At 40.9% G+C, this 19,419-nt stretch overlaps 1 protein-coding gene across 1 annotated transcript; it reads right to left on the bottom strand.

The window, feature by feature from the left end:
* Nucleotides 1–10,922: 10,922 nt before the first annotated feature.
* LOC109017800 lies at nt 10,923–15,392 on the bottom strand (the record flags this gene model as incomplete). Its single annotated transcript, XM_035695838.1, is given in 4 exon segments — nt 10,923–11,328; nt 11,694–12,046; nt 12,398–14,214; nt 14,300–15,392. Coding segments are annotated over 4 exon segments (3,669 nt in total), but the record flags the coding sequence as incomplete, so codon positions are not given.
* Nucleotides 15,393–19,419: the final 4,027 nt, after the last annotated feature.

The following is a 19,419-nucleotide window of genomic DNA, read 5'->3' as shown; positions in this document are numbered from 1 at the left end:
GTTGGGATTTGTGTGGTACATGTACATTGTATAATTGCACACATGATCATGTTTGTAAAGGAAAATTGGGTTTTCGTGTATTGCATTCATGTTCATGTGTTTATTGAAAACTGGATTTTCATGTGAAAGGATTTTTGGGTGCATATGTATCACGACCCCAAGCTGAGATGGGGTATTATCTCAGTGGAGCTCCTCTGGTCACTCGGGAGCAGAATATATTGAGTGACGTCCCCTAGATTGTCGCTGGGCGACAATGGGATTGGACGAGATGGTCTCATGCCGACTCCTTGGCCCCTCTGCTGGTGGGGGCTAGAGGATGATTGGCCACGTACGTGCTAGGCGCGGAACTGGGCATCGCTCGTTGCGTAGTGTGGATGCTTGGCCACGAATGCGCTGGGAGCGAAACTGGGCACCGCTACAAAGCCAGTACGTGCGGATGGTCCCTAGGGGAGATTATGTTGCATATGATAATAATGGATTAATGGACTATTTTCTAGAAAAATAGCGTGTGTTGGATATGGATTTTATGTGAATCATTTTCTGGGAAAATGTTTTACAAATATTTTGGGCCAAATGGGATTTTGGCGTGTGTTGGAAAATACTCATTTTCGGAGAAAATGATGTTTTGAGAATAATGCATATTGCATCATATGCATGCATGTTGGTTGCGTTAAAGCATTTATATCTCGTGGTTGTTTGGTTTATACTTACCTGCAGTACCGTTTTGTGGTAACACATATTTTGTTGCAGATGAAGGTGAGGGTGAGCCTGGGGATTTGGCTCCGCCTGAGGAGTGATTCGGTATCACTCGTTTTATTGAGACTTGTAATATATTTATTTTGGATAACTGTATAACTTTTTAAACCACTTTTACTAATATTTAAATTGTGTTTAAATTCTAGTACTTAGTCGACTTAATTATCCGCTGCGTTTTTATTGTATAATGTACACACACTTGGCACTATTGTTGGGATGCGTGACCGTGTTGTCATCATCCTGGCCTCTTGATTTTCGTGTTTTCTTACATGGTGGTCGAGGGCGCCATAGATGAGGGTGAGGCTGAGACCTCAAGAGAAAGAGAGAATGAGTTAAAAAATAATTGTCAGGTTGAGAGTTCAAAAAAAGATGAAGGAAAAGAGAGTAACAGAAAAAAGAGAGTGAAAAGCAAAAAGAGAGTAAAAGGGAAAAAGAGAGTGAAAAAGAAAAAGAGAGTGGAAAGAAAAAAGAAAGTGAGAGAAAAACAAAAAGAAAATGAGTTTTTATGCTAAGCGAGTCTTAATACTAATGAACTTGACGTATATTTGCCTAGTATTGTTGTCTCTTTGTTACAGGGATATGAGGTCGTGTTTCCTAGCAGTGTGTTTAGCGGATTGCCACCTATTAGAGAAATAGAGCATTACATTGATTGTGTGCCGAGTGTGACAATTCCTATCTGACCCTTCCTAGACGAACATGAGTCCTTGAAGTACTTGAAGAGACAAGGTAAGTTGAATATAAAACATGCCAAGTGGGAGGAATTCATTGATACCTTTCCTCATGTATTCAAATACACACAAGGTATGAAAAATTTTATGGTTGATGCTTTAGCAAGAAAGTATATCCTTGTCTTCATTTTAGATGCAAAATTGTTGAGGCTTGAATATGATAAGGAATTGCATGCTAATGATGATGACTTTGCTAGTGTGTATGGAACATCTGAGAAAGCATTGTTTGGTAAGTTCTATAAACTAGATTGGTACTTGTTTAGAGAGAATAGATTTTGTATGCCTACTAGTTTTATGCGTAAGTTGCTTATGTGTGATAGACATGGTGGTTTGTTGGGTAACCTTGGTGTAAGGAAGACTTTTGTTGTATTGCATGAACGTTTGTGGGAATATCATTTGCCATTCAATCACGTGTTGCATGAACGTTTGTGGAAGTATAATTTGTCATTCATTGATGTGTTCCAGGAATGTTTGTGGGAGTATCATTTGCCATTCAATGACATGTTGCATGAACGTTTGAGGAAGTATCATTTGTCATTCATTTATGTGTTGCATAAACATTTGTGGGAGTATCATTTGCCATTCATTGAAGTGTTGCATGAACATTTGTGGAAGTATCATTTGTCATTGATTAACGTGTTGCATGAACATTTGTGGGAGTATTGCTTGCCATTCATTGAGTTTGCATATAATTGGAGTGGTCATTTTGGTGTAAGGAAAGCTTTAGGTGTGTTTCATGAACGTTTGTGTGAGTATCATTTGCCATACATTGACATGTTGCATGAACATTTGCGGGAGTATCATTTGCGTTTGATTGAGTTTACATATAATTGGAGTGGTCATTTTGGTGTGAGAAAAGCTTTAGATATGTTTCATGAATATTTGTGGGAGTATTGTTTGCCATTCATTGAGTCTACATATAATTGGAGTGTTCATTCTACTACTCAATTTTCACCATTTGAAATTGTTTATAGACTTAATCCATTTACTACTTTAGATTTAACACCTTTACCTGCTGATGACAGGAGTAGCTTGGATGGACTTTTTCAAATTCTTGAACAAATTAATGATAATGCATATCTAATGGACCTTCCAGGTAACTACCATGTTTATGCTATTTTCGATGTTACTAACTATTTTCCCTTTGATCCAGGTGGAGATTCAAAGTCTAATTCTTTTGAGGAGAGGGGGAATGATGGGAACCAAGGTGAGCCTAGTCTTAAAGATTGATCATTTGCAACTTCCAGATGGGCCAATTACAAGGTCAAGAGTCAAGAAGATCAAGGAGGCAATGCAATGATTGATGCAATCTACTTGGGATAAGTTTAGCAAGAGCCCAACATTCAAGATGGGCTTGAGGGATGAAGATCAAGTTTTAATTCATTTGATAAGCTATAAAAGAGGGCAACCACATGACTTAAAGGCTTTGGGTACTTGAAGGCGTTCAACTTGTTTAATTCATTTAAAGGACTTATTTTATTAGTTTAGAATAATTGAGTTTATTATGGGAAGGACTTAAGGGGGGCCTATGCAAGGGCATGTTGGGAAAGTTATTATTTTATTGAACTATAGTTAGGGTTTTACTGTAGCGAGTACTGTAGAGCGTTACTGTAGCCGCAACACTATTCATCAGGGGCATTTTTGGGAAAAGTGGCTTTATTTTGGCTAGGGTTTAATTAGGTTTGGCTTGAAATAATCTTTGTTGCCTCATGTTAAAAAGTTTATGAAATTTGATGAATTGATTCATTGCGAGTTGAGTTTTACTCCTCTTGTTCTTAATTGAACTTTTGAACTTATTAGAGGTAAATCACAACCTTTGTGGCGTTTTTTCTTTATAATCTGGATTCTTGAGACGGGTTTTTTATCGGGTCTAGATTTTAATATAATCTAGGTTATTGAAACGAGTTCTCATCAGGTCTAGACTCTCCATCCATTGAATTGATTTTGACTTTCTAGAGAAGTTTTCAAATTGATTGTGGGTTCAAGGGATTTCTATTCCCGCGGGTTAATATCATAAGAGATAAGAAAGATACTAAGAATATAGTGGCTGACTATTTGTCTCACCTTGAGCTTAAAGAGGCGGCTAGCAAGGAGAATTTCCAAATTAATGAGACATTCTCGGACGAGTAATTAATGGCTATACAAGTTGTTCCATGGTATGCCGACAGGACAAATTATCTGGTGTCCAAATTTCTCCTGACTGAGATGGCATATCAACAAAAGAAGAAGTTCTTCTCCGACTTGAAATATTATTTTTCAGAGGAATCTTTTCTATACCGGCACTATGCGGATAAGATAATCAGGAGATGTGTGCCCAATGAGGAGATGGCGAGGATACTCAGACATTGCCACTCTTTGGAAGCGAGCGGCCACTTTGGTGGAGCAAAAACAATAGCAAATGTTTTATAATGCGGCTTTTATTGGCCGACTATTTTTAAAGACTATTTTAATTTTGTTACTTTATGTGATAATTGTCAAATGTTTGGCAACATTTCTAGGAAACATGCAATGCCTTTAAACAATATTTTAGTTATTGAATTATTTGATGTTTGGGGTATAGATTTCATGGGTCCTTTTCCATCTTCATATTCTTATAAATTTATTTTGGTGGCTGTAGATTATGTCTCCAAATGGGTGGAAGCGGTCGCCTTGCCACCCAATGATGTGAGGGTCATGGTAAATTTCCTGCGGAAGAACATCTTTTCTCGATTTGGCACTTCGAAGGCCATAATCAGTGATGGCGGAAAGTACTTTCGCAATCACCAATTTGAAGCACTATTGACTAAGTATGGAGTTACCCATCACGTGGCGACACCATACCATCCTCAAGCGAGCGTCCAAGTAGAGGTGTCTAATCGAGAGTTGAAGCGCATACTAGAGAAGACCGTGAGTGTCTCTCAGACAGACTGGGCGAGAAGGTTAGATGATGCGCTATGGGCCTATCGAACAACATTCAAAACACCGATCGGGATGTCATCTTATCGGCTCGTTTATGGAAAAGCCTGCCATCTACCCTTGGAGCTAGAACACAGAGCCTATTGGGCGATGTGGGCACTAAAGTTTGATTTACAAGCGGCTAGCGAGAAGAGAATACTGCAGATCAACAAGATGGATGAGTTCCACAATGATGCTTTTGAGAATGCTCGGATTTACAAAGATAAAACTAAAAGATGGCACGATAAGCATATTCTACGAAGGGAATTCCAAGTCGGGCAAAAAGTTTTGTTATTTAACTCAAGACTTCAACTCTTCCTAAGAAAGTTGCGCTCTCGGTGGTTGGGACCGTTTGTGGTGACCCGTGTTTTTCCCTATGGGGTAGTTGAAGTGCATCACGAGACAAAAGGCACATTTAAAGTAAATGGACATAGATTAAAACCCTATATGGATGGAGACTTTAATTCAGAAAAGTGTGCCCTCGATCTTGCCAGTCATAAATGATGAGAGGACAACAATGTCTAACTATAGACTTTAAACAAAGCGCTTTTGGGAGGTAACCCAAGTTTTATTTATTTATTTTTATTTTTGCTTAACATTATTCTTTTTCTTTCATTTTCCAGGAACGGAGAGGCAAGGATATCTCCAAGAAGTACACACCTGTGCCTTCAAGGAAAATATTCAAATGACAAAACTAGACAAAATCAGGGGAGCATCTCTTATCTTCTCTCATTCTGTACTTTAGTTTCTCTTCCTTTTTCCCATTGAGGACGATGTGATATTTAAGTTTGGGGGGAAAGGATATTATTTTATTTAAAAATAATAATAATAATAATAATGTTGATAAAAACAGTATGGTTTGATTAATAAATAGCCTATGATAAGAATGTAATTGAAATTGATTATAATTTTTAGGAAAAATTCTTATTGCTTAAGTCTAGTTGTTAATTCTTTACTTGATCTTACTTAATTTAATATTCTCTATGTTTAATGAATTCTTCTTATGATCATTAATTGTTTTGAGTACCTAGAGAAATTTTATGTGAATTTTGTGAATTTATATGGTCTCAACTTACTCTATAACTTATTTGATTACACTTGAGGCGAAATCCCAAACAGAATATTACTGGGGAAATGATCAATGCATTATTTGGACCGATTGAGTCTTTCAAGTTTACTTGTTTATTATCTTTATCTCTACAAAAAATCTATTTACAACCGACAAGAGGAACCGTGGGGGAATCGTGTCCCACGTGGCCGGTTGTTTTAGGGAAACAAAAAAAAAAAAGTATCTTAAATGGAAGAACTCACATCTGGGTTTGCTTTCTCCACCATCATCGTTATTGAACAACTTTGGTTTCCTCAGGATAACGTTGGCTTGGTTTCTTTATCTTTGGTGGCTCATCATCAGCTTTCAGAGTGAATCCTTTCTTGCGCACAGGTCGAACCAAGTTCAAACCATCCAACGAACTTGATGACTGCAGTCTGCACTTCCTTCGACCCATCAAAAGGAACCTCATTTATTTCCGTTAACTTGCCTTTTCTCTTATAAAAGTTTTTCTCAATTTCAAGATACGAAGCATCTGGGTTTACTTTTATTCCCATTATTGAAAAAGTTTATATCAATTTCAAGATGAAGCATCTGGGTCAGTTTGGGAGGATCTCCATCTCTAGAAGCAAAAACAGTGGTGGAGAGCAAAGGAGAAGGGAAATGAAAGGAGGTGTGAAGAGGAAAGACAGACCAGCTTGGATTGAGGAGAGCAAAGGAAAATAGAAGAAAAAGAAATGGAAAGGGGCAATGGCCTCTGCTTTTGATGCTTCTCCATTTTCCCTTTGAAAAAGAAACGAAAAGTCTCTGTGAAGGAAGAAAAAAAATCTGTGTGATCCTTGGTTGCTGCAGTGGTCTGCTATCGGTTGAAGATGAAGGAAAATAAAAAATGTTGTTTACTTTGAAGTGTGGTCTGCCACACCGAAGGAAGAAGAAAAATTTAACCTTCGTTGCTGCAGTGGTCTGCTACTCCACGGAAGAAGAAGAAAAATAGCAAATCTTCAAAGTGTGGTTGCTACCGAGGAAAGAAGAAAAAGTAAAACTGTACTTTTCTTTTGCTTTTACTTTTTGCCTTTTTACTTTTTGTTTTTTTCCTTTATTTTTTTTTTTATCTTCCACATAGTTTTGCCACGTACAACCGGTTGCGTCTCGTTTACGCACGTCGGTTGTACGTAGCAAAACTGTTATCTCTATTCGCCCTTTTGAGCTTTATTGAAATATATTTTGGCCTTATATTTTTCTTTTTTATAAACATCATATTCCCTAACCTATTTGAGCTTAAGCACTGATTTCCTTATCTTTCAAGAGAACTAAATTTACACAAAATCACAGATTCACAAGAGCATGAAAGGCCAGAGAAGTAGAAGGTCTACAAGTAAAGTACTTATAATAATATTATCAAAATCATAAGTTTGGGGGTGTGAAGAGTCAACTCGTCTATTGTGTGGCCAACAAGAAAAGGCCGACGAGAGTCATCTACAAAGGCAGCCAAAAAAAAAATATAGAATATTTCAAAAAAAAAAAAAGTCTGATCTGCCGAATATAGGGGTAAAGAGAGAGATACTTGAAAGTGCAGTAAAGAGAGGTGTGTTGAGAGATTTACAAAGATTGAGAAGAGATGTTTGTGAGAATGCCCTATTTATTCCGTTAGTGTTCAAACTTAAGTTCTCTTGCTTTGTTTGAATCCTACCTTTTCTTTGTAGCCCTCACCCTAGCCCTTTTTTCTTTTCTTTTTTTTTTTTTTTTTTTTTTTTTTTTTAAAAAGAGCAGGAAGTCACATGTCCAATAGTGACCCCTCCCAAAGTTTATTAAAAAAGCCCTCACTTATGGCGGAGGAATACCGTGGTTACAAGAAAGGACCATGGAAAAACAGGCCCATAATCAAGAAAAAACAAAAACTAGAACAAAAATAATAGACCACTATTTAAACAAAACCCACCACAACCCAAAACCAAGGCTTACAAATAACCCCAACTTTTACAATCTAACATCTCAAAGATGGAAAACCCAAAGAATCCAAACGGATTAGGCCTCTAAGAACCCGAGGCAAATTATAACTACTCGAAAAATCCCACTCAGAACCTAAGGCCCCTGCCTTTGCTAACCAATCCGCCACCCTATTACCTTCACGAAAAACATGTTGAAACCGACATTGAACCGTGCAAGCTAACTCAACAATTTCCTCCCAAAAATCCTCAAGGTACCATACTCCACATCTCCCTCTACTCCACCAAGAAATAACTACCATAGAATCCATTTCAACTATCACATTTGAGAGATTCAACGTTTTGCATCTTCTCAACCCATAAAGGAGAGCCATAAGTTCCGCCTTATTATTAGAACCAAACCCAATATAAGAAGCATAGGCCTGAACCATCCCACCAGAAGCATCCCGAATAACCCCACCAATACCACAAGAGCCCGGATTACCAATACTACTACCATCCGTATTCAATTTAAACCACCCCAGCGGCGGTTTATCCCACCTCACCACTTTACAACTTGGAACTTTCGGGACCACCAGAACTATCCGCAAAGCTTCCAGAATCATACCATCTCGACGAGACAGATTTTTATTTTGCTTAGCCGCCTGTGAGATGGACCCTAACCACACACATATAGAATGAACAACAAAATTATGCGATTCCAATATACCTTCCATTCGAGCAAGACACCTCCTTCTCCATAGGCGCCAAGTAATAATAATGGAAATAATGCCAACAATAAAGCCCACCTGTGAGGAAGAGCTAGCCCGCCTAAACCAAATCTCAACATTCTGTTTCCAAGTTCTACCAAGAGGTATGCCAATAAGATTTCCAAAAAAAGACCACACTCTGTATGGAAATTCTCCCTCAAAAAGCACATGATTAATATCTTCAATATGACCATGATTACAGCAATTACATTTAGATACAAGAGGAATACCAATACGACGTAATCTGTCATCCACACTCAAGGCCATAAACCATGTCCTCCAAAAATGGATAGACATTTTTAAAGGAAGATTCTTATGCCAAATCCATGCATGCCATGTGGCGCCCCCGACCCCCATGTAGAGGAAACACGGGAATCGAGACGCCGGGATGATGACAACACGGTCACACATCCCAACAAAAGTGCTAAGTGTGTGTACAAGCGACATTGTACAATAACTGCGCAGCGGATTAGTCAAGTCTACTAAGTACCAGAATTTAAATACAAACTAAACATCAGTAAAGTTTTAAAAGCAGTTAAACAGTCATCCAAAAATAAAGTTAACACATGTCCCAAAAATACAAAAGGGTAAAATAAAATAACAAGCTAGTGATCCCAGATCACTCCTCGGGCGGAGCCGTCTCCTCAGGCTCAGGCTCACCCTCCTCCTCCTCATTTGCATCAAAATCTGCGTTACCACAGAATGGTACCGCAGGTAAGTATAACCCAAAAAAATATCCTCAGGAATAAAAATGCATTAATGCCACCAACATGCATGCATATGAAGAAATATGCATTTTCCTCAAAATATCATTTTCCTCGAAAATGATAATTTTCCAACACACGCCAAAATCCCATTAGGCCCAAAAATAATCCGTAAAACATTTTCCCAGAAAATGAATTACACAAAATCCAACACACGCTATTTTTCCAGAAAATAGTCCATTTTTAATGTATGCACCATGATCTCCCCTATGGGTCATCCGCACACCCTGGCTTCGTAGCGATGCCCACTTTCGCGCCCAACACGTTAGTGGGAAACATCCACTACACAACGAGCGATGCCCAGTTCCGCGCCCAGCGCGTACATAGCCAAGCATCCTCTAGTCCCCGCCAGCAGAAGGACCACGGAGTCGGCACGAATCTCTCGTCCGATCCCATTGTCGCCCAGCGACAATCCAGGGGACGTTACTCAGTTTATTCCGCTCCCGAGTAACCAGAGGAGCTCCACCGAGATAATGCCCCATCTCGGCTTGGGGTTCGTGATACACACGCACCCAACAAATCATTCACATGAAAACCCAGTTTTCATAAACACATGAACATGAATGCAATACACGAAAACCCAGTTTTCCTTTACAAACATGAACATGCATGAATTAATGAAATGCACATGAACCAACCAATCCAAAATCCATCAATAACCAATAACCAATAACCAATCCAATCCAATCAAACCAACAACTCCAATCACAAATCCATCCGACCCCCGTACTCCTCGGACTCAGTCCGGCATGCCAAAAAAATACAGTGAAATGGGTTAGTGTAAAAATACATAAAATTCATGAGAATTCTTTGGAGAAATACTTACAGCGCTATATGATAATTTTCGGAGGATCACGAAGCTGAAAAATGCGACGTCTGAGCAACACCACAGTGTAAAATACACTGTGGCCGTGGGTCACAAATACCCACTTTTCAACGGAGACAAACGAAGACCCCAAAATGATAGGGTAGGGCCTAGAGAGGTCGGTGAAGCCAATGGTGGTGGCGGTTTGCCGTGGATGACGGCGCAAATGGTGGTTTAAGGCCAAAAATGTACAAATCGGAAATGGACTTGGTGGGGCTTCACCGGTGACAGATCGGAGCCGGGGTTGGGTCCAAAGGGTTGCCAAGAGGTCGGGGATGAAGTGGTAGGAAGATGGTGGCCAATGGTGGCACGACGGCGTCGCAACGGCGGAAAGAGTGCCATGGCTTCGTCGGTCTTGTGGGGGCTATCGGCGGCACGAATGGAGGTGGGGTTGGTGGGGTAGGACGACCGGCGGGAGGGGAACACGAGGGGATGGGCGGTGAGAGTCACCGCCGGCTCACGGCAGCGGGCTGGGTGGAGGCCGAAGTCGCACGGGGAGAGAGAGAGGGTCGGGCTCGTGCGGGAGAGAAAGAAACCGAAGAAAATAAGGAGAAAAGAAAAAAGAAGGAAAAGAAAAGGAGAGGAAAGAAAAAGAGGGGAAAAGAAATGAGGTCCAATCTTCATAACTTGGGTCACGAAAATGATCCAACGGAAACGATTTTAAAACCATAAGTTAAATAAAATAATTTAAACGTAATGGTAAAGTCAAATTGAAATAATTAAATCACACAGTAATTAATTTAAATATTAAAAGCAATTTAAATGCATAACAATAAATAAATATTAAGAAAGCACTTAAAAATAATTTTCACCAAATTAAAATCATAGAAATAAACTCACTAAAAATCCAACCAATTTTAAAATAAGAGGATAAATTTTGAATAAATAAAAAAAATCCTTCAGTAAAAATACACTAAAATACGGGGTGTTACATCCTCCCCCCCTTAAAAAAAATTTCGTCCTCGAAATTAGCAAGGTCAAACATTAAACTAAGACAGGAACAAGATTCAACCGAGAGCATACTTAGAACATACCGTCAAAATCAAACAAACAAGTATGGATATTGCTCCCTCATGTCGGCTTCTCTTTCCCAAGAGTACTCTTGAGCCAACGGATCACCCCATGACACTTTCACCATAGGTATTGTCTTGGACCTTAATCTTTGCTCTTTCCAATCTACAATCTGCGTTGGGGCAACTTCATATGTAAGGTTAGGCTGAAGTTGAATGCGTTCAGGGTCAACAAAACGTGGCTCTTGCCGTCCAAAACTCTTCTTCAACGAAGACACATGAAACACATCATGAACATCCCCAAAATAATCCGGCAAGGCAACTCTATAAGCAACAAGCCCAACTTTCTCTACGATCTGAAAAGGGCCAACATATCTTGGACTAAGCTTTCCTTTCTTACCAAAGCGCTTAACGCCTTTCATAGGAGAGACTTTAAGATAAACCCAATCACCTTCTTCAAAGGATAAGTCTCTTCTTCTTGTATCTGCGTAACTCTTCTGGCGACTTTGCGCTTCTGCCATTTTAGTCCTTATAAACTGAACTTGATCCTTCATTTCTTGAATTATCTCAGGCCCAATTACTTACTCTCGCCGACTTCATCCCAACACAAGGGTGATCTACACTTCCTTCCATACAAAGCTTCATACGGGGCCATCTGGATGGAAGAATGAAAACTGTTATTATAAGAGAATTCAATAAGCGGTAGATGATTCTCCCAACTTCCTTGAAATCCTATGACACAAGACCGCAACATATCCTCCAGAGTCTGAATAGTACGCTCTGATTGACCATCAGTTTGAGGGTGATATGCACTACTAAACTTCAACTTAGTGCCTAAAGCCGCTTGCAAGCTCTTCCAAAAATGGGACGTAAACCGCGGGTCCCGATCTGACACGATACTCTTGGGTACTCCATGCAAACGCACTATCTCCTTGACATATAATCGAGTCAACTTACCCAAAGAGTCAGTATTATTAACAGGCAAGAAATGGGCACTCTTGGTCAACCGATCAACAATCACCCAAATTGAGTTCTTCCCACTAGGAGTCCTCGGCAAACCCACAACAAAATCCATAGAAATATCATCCCACTTCCACTCAGGAATAGGGAGAGGTTGAAGTCTACCAGCAGGTCTTTGATGCTCAGCCTTTACTCGACGGCACGTGTCACATTTCTCAATAAACAAAGCGATGTCCAACTTCATTCCTTCCCACCAGAAATTCCTCTTTAAATCTCGATACATCTTCGTGCTTCCTGGATGAACTGAATAAGGAGCCGCATGGGCTTCTGCCAAAATCCGCTCTTTAAATTCAGAATCTCGGGGAATCACTCTACGATCCCGAAACCGAAGAATACCATCCTTATCCAAGCTGTAATGCAAGGGTCCTCTAGACTTCCTGACTCTTTTCCTGATAGCTAACAACTTAGGATCCCTTCTTTGAAGAGTCTTCAATTCTTCAAAATCCACTACTCGGACATCCAAGACTGACGATAATAATTCCTCTTGCTGTGAACTCTCGATAAGAAGTCTCCTCATTCCACAAAGGAGAGAGTCCAGATCTAATGACTCTGCTTCATCCACTTGTTGAGATTTTCTACTCAAAGCATCAGCGACTAAATTCGCCTTTCCTGGATGATACTTGATCTCACATTGATAGTCGCTAATCAACTCTAACCACCGTCTCTGTCTCATATTGAGATTCTTCTGAGTAAACAGATGCTTCAAGCTCTTGTGATCAGTATAAACTTCACAGGCTTCACCATACAGATAATGCCGCCAAATCTTAAGAGCAAAAACTATTGCCGCCAACTCCAAATCATGTGTGGGATAATTCCTTTCATGAATTTTCAGCTGACGAGATGCATAAGCAACAACCCGTCCCTCTTGCATAAGAACGCATCCCAACCCGAATTTGGATGCATCACTAAAAATCACAAATGGCTTGTGTGGCTCTGGAAGTGCCAAAACAGGTGCCATTGTCAATCTTCTCTTCAACTCTTGAAAACTTCTCTCACATTTGTCAGACCATACAAACTCCGTATTCTTCCTAGTCAAGGCAGTGAGAGGTCCTGATAGTCGAGAAAAACCTTCCACAAATCTTCGATAGTAACCGGCAAGTCCCAAGAAACTTCGTATCTCACGAACTGTTGAAGGGCGAGGCCATGACAAAACAGCTTCTACTTTACTAGGATCTACAGCCACCCCTTCTTGAGAAATCACATGTCCAAGAAACTTAACTTCTTCTAACCAGAATTCACACTTGCTCAACTTAGCGTACAATTGATGCTCTCTTAATTTTCCAAGTGCCAGACGAAGGTGACAAGCATGCTCTTCCAAGTCTCGGGAATAAATCAGAATGTCGTCAAGAAACACCACCACAAAAGAGTCCAAAAAGGGTCGAAACACCCGATTCATTAAATCCATAAAAGCGGCTGGAGCGTTCGCTAACCCAAAAGACATCACTTTAAATTCATAATGCCCATACCTCGTCCTGAAAGCAGTCTTGGGCACGTCCTTATCCCTTATCCTCAGCTGATAGTACCCTGATCTCAAGTCAATCTTCGAAAAGACAGCTGCTCCCTGAAGCTGGTCAAACAGATCATCAATTCTAGGAAGAGGGTACTTGTTCTTGATAGTCACCTTGTTAAGCTCCCGATAGTCTATACACATTCTGAGAGTACCATCTTTCTTCTTGACAAACAAAACAGGCGCTCCCTAGGGCGAAGTACTAGGCTGAATAAATCATTTGTCAACCAATTCTTGCAATTGAGTCTTCAACTCTTTTAACTCGGCCGGTGCCATGCGGTAAGGAGCCTTATGCACAGGAGCCGCCCCGGGTTCCAGATCAATAACAAATTCCATATCGCGAACGGGAGGCAATCCAGGTAACTCATCCACGAACACATCGGGAAATTCTTCCACCACTGGAATATCCGCTAAAGATTTCTTCTCAGATGGTGTAGATACGACTTGGACCAAAAAAGCATCTGCTCCACAAGCTATATCTCTCTTAGCTTGAACTGCTGATATAATTGATGGTCTTGCCTTTAACTTACTTCCCACGAATTCTAAATAATCCTCATCCGAGAGTTGAAAACCAATTACTCGTCTTCTACAATCAATATTCGCAGAATATCGATACAGCCAATCCATACCCAAAATTATATCAAAACCAAGCAACTTGAATACAATCAAATCTGCATCCAGTGTCCTTCCACCAAGATCCAAAGGACAACCCAAAGCAACCTTGGAGCAACACACGATCTCGCCATTGGGAAGAGCCACAACTAAGGATTGTGGTAGAGGTTCTGTAACCAAATTGCACATCCGTGCAAACGTGGCAGACACAAAAGATTGGGATGCCCCAGAATCAAACAAAGTACAAGCATAAAAATCATATAGATGAACTCTTCCTGATGCAAACACAACCACCAGACAAATTCAAAAAAACCCAACCACACCAAACAATAAACCCAAATAAAATAACTACATACATACCAGTAATCACTCCAGCGTCGTGGGTCTCTGGAGCCTCATAATCCACGTCGCCAGGAGTCACTGCATAAACCCGGGCTTGTACCAACTGTCTCTGGTTGCCCCTTCCACCTCGTCGACCTCCTCGTCCTCTTTGACCTCCTTGACCTCCTTGAACTAGACTGGGACACTCCCGAGCAAAGTGACCCGGCTGGCCACATCTAAAACACTGAATGCCCCTTTGACCACAATCGCCCTCATGGGCTCTACTACATCTAGGGCACACTGGAGTCCGGCCTCCTGCACGAACACCGGAGGTTGTCTGTGGACGGATCCCGGTCCTCTGAACGAACTTCTGCGGTGATCCAGAACTGCTTCCTTCACCAAGATAACTCCGTCTTTTCTGACCTGGAGGGGAGCCCACTACAAAGCTATTCTCTCGCTCTGCGATACTGGCCAAGTCTACCAACTTCTGAAATTCCGCAATCTGGAGACAAGCCACTTGTCTGCGTACTTCGGGGCGCAGACCCTCCATAAAACGCTCAACCTGCAGCTCTTCGGTGGCAATGAGGTGAGGAGCGAACCGTCCAAGCTCCATAAATTTCGTTGCATATTGCTCGACCGTCATACCTCCTTGAACCAAATTATTAAACTCCCGAGCCTTCTGCCTTCTCACTGAAACAGGAAAGTATCGATCATCAAATTCCTTTTTAAACCGCTGCCAGGACACAGCAGCCAAGGATCCGAACTCCATTTCTAGGAGTGACCGCTTGGTCTCCCACCAGTATGCTGCTTCACCCTGTAGCATATAACTTGCATACAAAACCATCTGGACCTCAGTACACCCACAGACTTCAAAGGTCCTTTCCAAATCTAGAATCCACCTCCTAGCTCGCATTGGATCCTCCTCCCCAGAAAAGGCAGGAGTCCTATGCGCCAGGAAGCGCTCATAGGTGCACCCCACTTGGACCGCTCTATTAAGATCTCCTTGCGGCAGTCGGAAATTCTGCTCGAACAAGTTTGACATCCTATTCAACGCCCTCGCAATGGCATCATCTCTTTCACCCCTGGGTAGCTCATCCTCGGGTACATTAGCTTGCCTTCTTGGTCTCACCATAGTCCTGTCATAGAGCAACCTCCAACCCCGCTTAAATCCAGATAAAACCAAACTCAACCAAAAGCAACACAAAAAAAAAAAAATACAATAAGATAAAATTAAATTAAATAACATCAATTAACATAAAATAAAACAACAATAAACTCATAATATCTCATATTTATTTTTTGAAATAATCATTTAACTTACAACACTTTTAAAAAAAATTATTTTAAAACAATAAAATAATTTCTGGTACTATCCTAAGGGACATGTGGTTTTACCCAGAGCCGAACTGCTCTGATACCACCTGTGGCGCCCCCGACCCCCATGTAGAGGAAACACGGGAATCGAGACGCCGGGATGATGACAACACGGTCACACATCCCAACGAAAGTGCCAAGTGTGTGTACAAGCGACATTGTACAATAACAACGCAGCGGATTAGTCAAGTCTACTAAGTACCAGAATTTAAATACAAACTAAACATCAATAAAGTTTTAAAAGCAGTTATACAGTCATCCAAAAATAAAGTTAACTCATGTCCCAAAAATACAAAAGGGTAAAATAAAATAACAAGCTAGTGATCCCAGATCACTCCTCGGGCGGAGCCGTCTCCTCAGGCTCACCCTCCTCCTCCTCATCTGCATCAAAATCTGCGTTACCACAGAATGGTACCGCAGGTAAGTATAACCCAAAAATAATATCCTCAGGAATAAAAATGCATTAATGCCACCAACATGCATGCATATGAAGAAATATGCATTTTCCTCAAAATATCATTTTCCCCGAAAATGATTAATTTTCCAACACACGCCAAAATCCCATTTGGCCCAAAAATAATCCGTAAAACATTTTCCCAGAAAATGAATTACACAAAATCCAACACACGCAATTTTCCCAGAAAATAGTCCATTTTTAATGTATGCACCATGATCTCCCCTATGGGTCATCCGCACACCCTGGCTTCGTAGCGATGCCCACTTTCGCGCCCAACACGTTAGTGGGAAACATCCACTACACAACGAGCGATGCCCAGTTCCGCGCCCAGCGCGTACATAACCAAGCATCCTCTAGTCCCCGCCAGCAGAAGGACCACGGAGTCGGCACGAATCTCTCGTCCGATCCCATTGTCGCCCAGCGACAATCCAGGGGACGTTACTCAGTTTATTCCGCTCCCGAGTAACTAGAGGAGCTCCACCGAGATAATGCCCCATCTCGGCTTGGGGTTCGTGATACACACGCACCCAACAAATCATTCACATGAAAACTTTTTCATAAACACATGAACATGAATGCAATACACGAAAACCCAGTTTTCCTTTACAAACATGAACATGCATGAAATAATGAAATGCACATGAACCAACCAATCCAAAATCCATCAATAACCAATAACCAATAACCAATCCAATCCAATCCAATCCAATCAAACCAACAACTCCAATCACAAATCCATCCGACCCCCGTACTCCTCGGACTCAGTCCGGCATGCCAAAAATACAGTGAAATGCGTTAGTGCAAAAATACATAAAATTCATGAGAATTCTTTGGAGAAATACTTACAGTGCTATATGATAATTTCCGGAGGATCACGAAGCTGAAAAAGGCGACGTCTGAGCAACACCACAGTGTAAAATACACTGTGGCCGTGGGTCACAAATACCCACTTTTCAACGGAGACAAATGAAGACCCCAAAATGATAGGGTAGGGCCTAGAGAGGTCGGTGAAGCCAATGGTGGTGGCGGTTTGCCGTGGATGACGGCGCAAATGGTGGTTTAAGGCCAAAAATGTACAAATCGGAAATGGACTTGGTGGGGCTTCACCGGTGACGGATCGGAGCCGGGGTTGGGTCCAAAGGGTTGCCAAGAGGTCGGGGATGAATTGGTAGGAAGATGGTAGCCAATGGTGGCACGACGGCGGCGCAACGGCGGAAAGAGTGCCGCGGCTTCGTGGGTCTCGTGGGGGCTATCGGCGGCACGAACGGAGGTGGGGTTGGTGGGGTAGGACGACCGGCGGGAGGGGAACACGAGGGTATGGGTGGTGAGAGTCACCGCCGGCTCACGGCGGTGGGCTGGGTGGAGGCCGAAGTCGCACGGGGAGAGAGAGAGGGTCGGGCTCGCGCGGGAGAGAAAGAAACCGAAGGAAATAAGGAGAAAAGAAAAAAGAAGGAAAAGAAAAGGAGAGGAAAGAAAAAGAGGGGAAAAGAAATGAGGTCCAATCCTCATAACTTGGGTCACGAAAATGATCCAACGGAAACGATTTTAAAACCATAAGTTAAATAAAATAATTTAAACGTAATGGTAAAGTCAAATTGAAATAATTAAATCACACAGTAATTAATTTAAATATTAAAAGCAATTTAAATGCATAACAATAAATAAATATTAAGAAAGCACATAAAAATAATTTTCACCAAATTAAAATCATAGAAATAAACTCACTAAAAATCCAACCAATTTTAAAATAAGAGGATAAATTTTGAATAAATAAAAAAAATCCTTCAGTAAAAATACACTAAAATACGGGGTGTTACATGCCAAACCATAGAATTAACTCTAATACGAATACAATTCCATGCAGATTTTGTAGAAAAAATACCTGTATCCGTAGGAGTCCAAACTAGAACATCCTTTCCATTCTTCAGTCCAGCTAAATCAGTTATTATCTCATCCACCTTATCTTGCCCTACTAACTCCTCCAATAACTCCACATCCCAACTATTCGACAACCTACAATCTTTAACTTTCAAAAGAGGAGAACCCATAGCATTCATTTCATTAATCAATGGACCATTATCCCTCCATTTGTCATACCAGAAATAAAGATCACCCTCTCTAATTTTCCATTTTGAATTATTTAACAACAACGGAATACAATTAGCAACCATTCTCCAAAATCGAGATCCTTTATTATTTTCTATAAGATACCACGGCCGGGTTCCAACATATTTGGTTTTGAAAAAATTTGCCCATAAAGAATTACCTTGAAGAAGGTTCCAAGCGAAGCACATATGCAAGGCTTTCTGAACATCCTCAAGGCTTCGTAACCCAATTCCTCCTTCTTCCACCGGCTTACACATCTTATTCCAAGCCAACCATTTCTTTTTATTCCGTCCATCAGCTTCTCCCTAAAAGAAAGAACTCATCAATCTATGAATCTTGGCAATAGTAACTTGTGGTACCTGTAAAACAGCAAGTAGATGGATATTCATACTAGATAGAACATGCCTCAAAAGAACAAGTTTTCCTCCCGAAGAAAGAAGCCTCATCTTCCATCCACTAATCTTTTGCCTCACTTTATTCACCATTTCTTCTAAATGAGCCCGTTTCAAATGCCCTCGAATTATTGGCACACCTAGATATTTGAAAGGGAAAGTTCCTTCCATAAAGCCCGTCTGCCTTAAAATCCATTGCTTACGCCGATTTGGAATTTTATTAGAACAATACAAAGCAGATTTATGAACATTAATAGTTTATCCTGACCACCTCTCATATTGAATCAAAATTTTTTGAAGAACCAGCACCAATCTTTGACTTCCATTAGAAAAAACCATAACATCATCAGCATACATCGAATGAGAGATAATAGGCGTACCTCGGGCCTGAGAGAATGGGCCAAACTGATTCTCTTGCACACTCCTATGAATCAAATGGGAAAGAACCTCTTGTTGGATGATAAACAAATAAGGAGATAGAGGATCACCTTGACGGAGCCCGCGACCACCCGGAAAAAAACCCTTAACCGTTCCATTCATCATGACTGAATACCAAGGGCTAGAGATACACGAATAAATCAACTCACAAAATTGAGAAGAGAAACCAAACCTTCTCAAAACCATTATCAAGAATCCTCAATCCACCCGATCATAAGCTTTCGCCATATCCACTTTTAACAAGATATTCCCCCCATGTATTCTTTTATTAATAGACTGCACCAACTCCTGAGTGAGGCTAATGTTCTCAAAAATACTTCTTCCAGGAATAAAGGCTCCTTGCTCCAAAGAAATCAAGAGAGGTAAAATAACAGTTAAACGAGAAACAATAA

This window comes from Juglans regia, chromosome 11 (assembly GCF_001411555.2).
Source record: "Juglans regia cultivar Chandler chromosome 11, Walnut 2.0, whole genome shotgun sequence".
Classification (NCBI taxonomy): Eukaryota; Viridiplantae; Streptophyta; class Magnoliopsida; order Fagales; family Juglandaceae; genus Juglans; species Juglans regia.
Note: the sequence above shows the minus strand (reverse complement) of the source record. Positions and strands in the feature narration are given on the sequence as shown.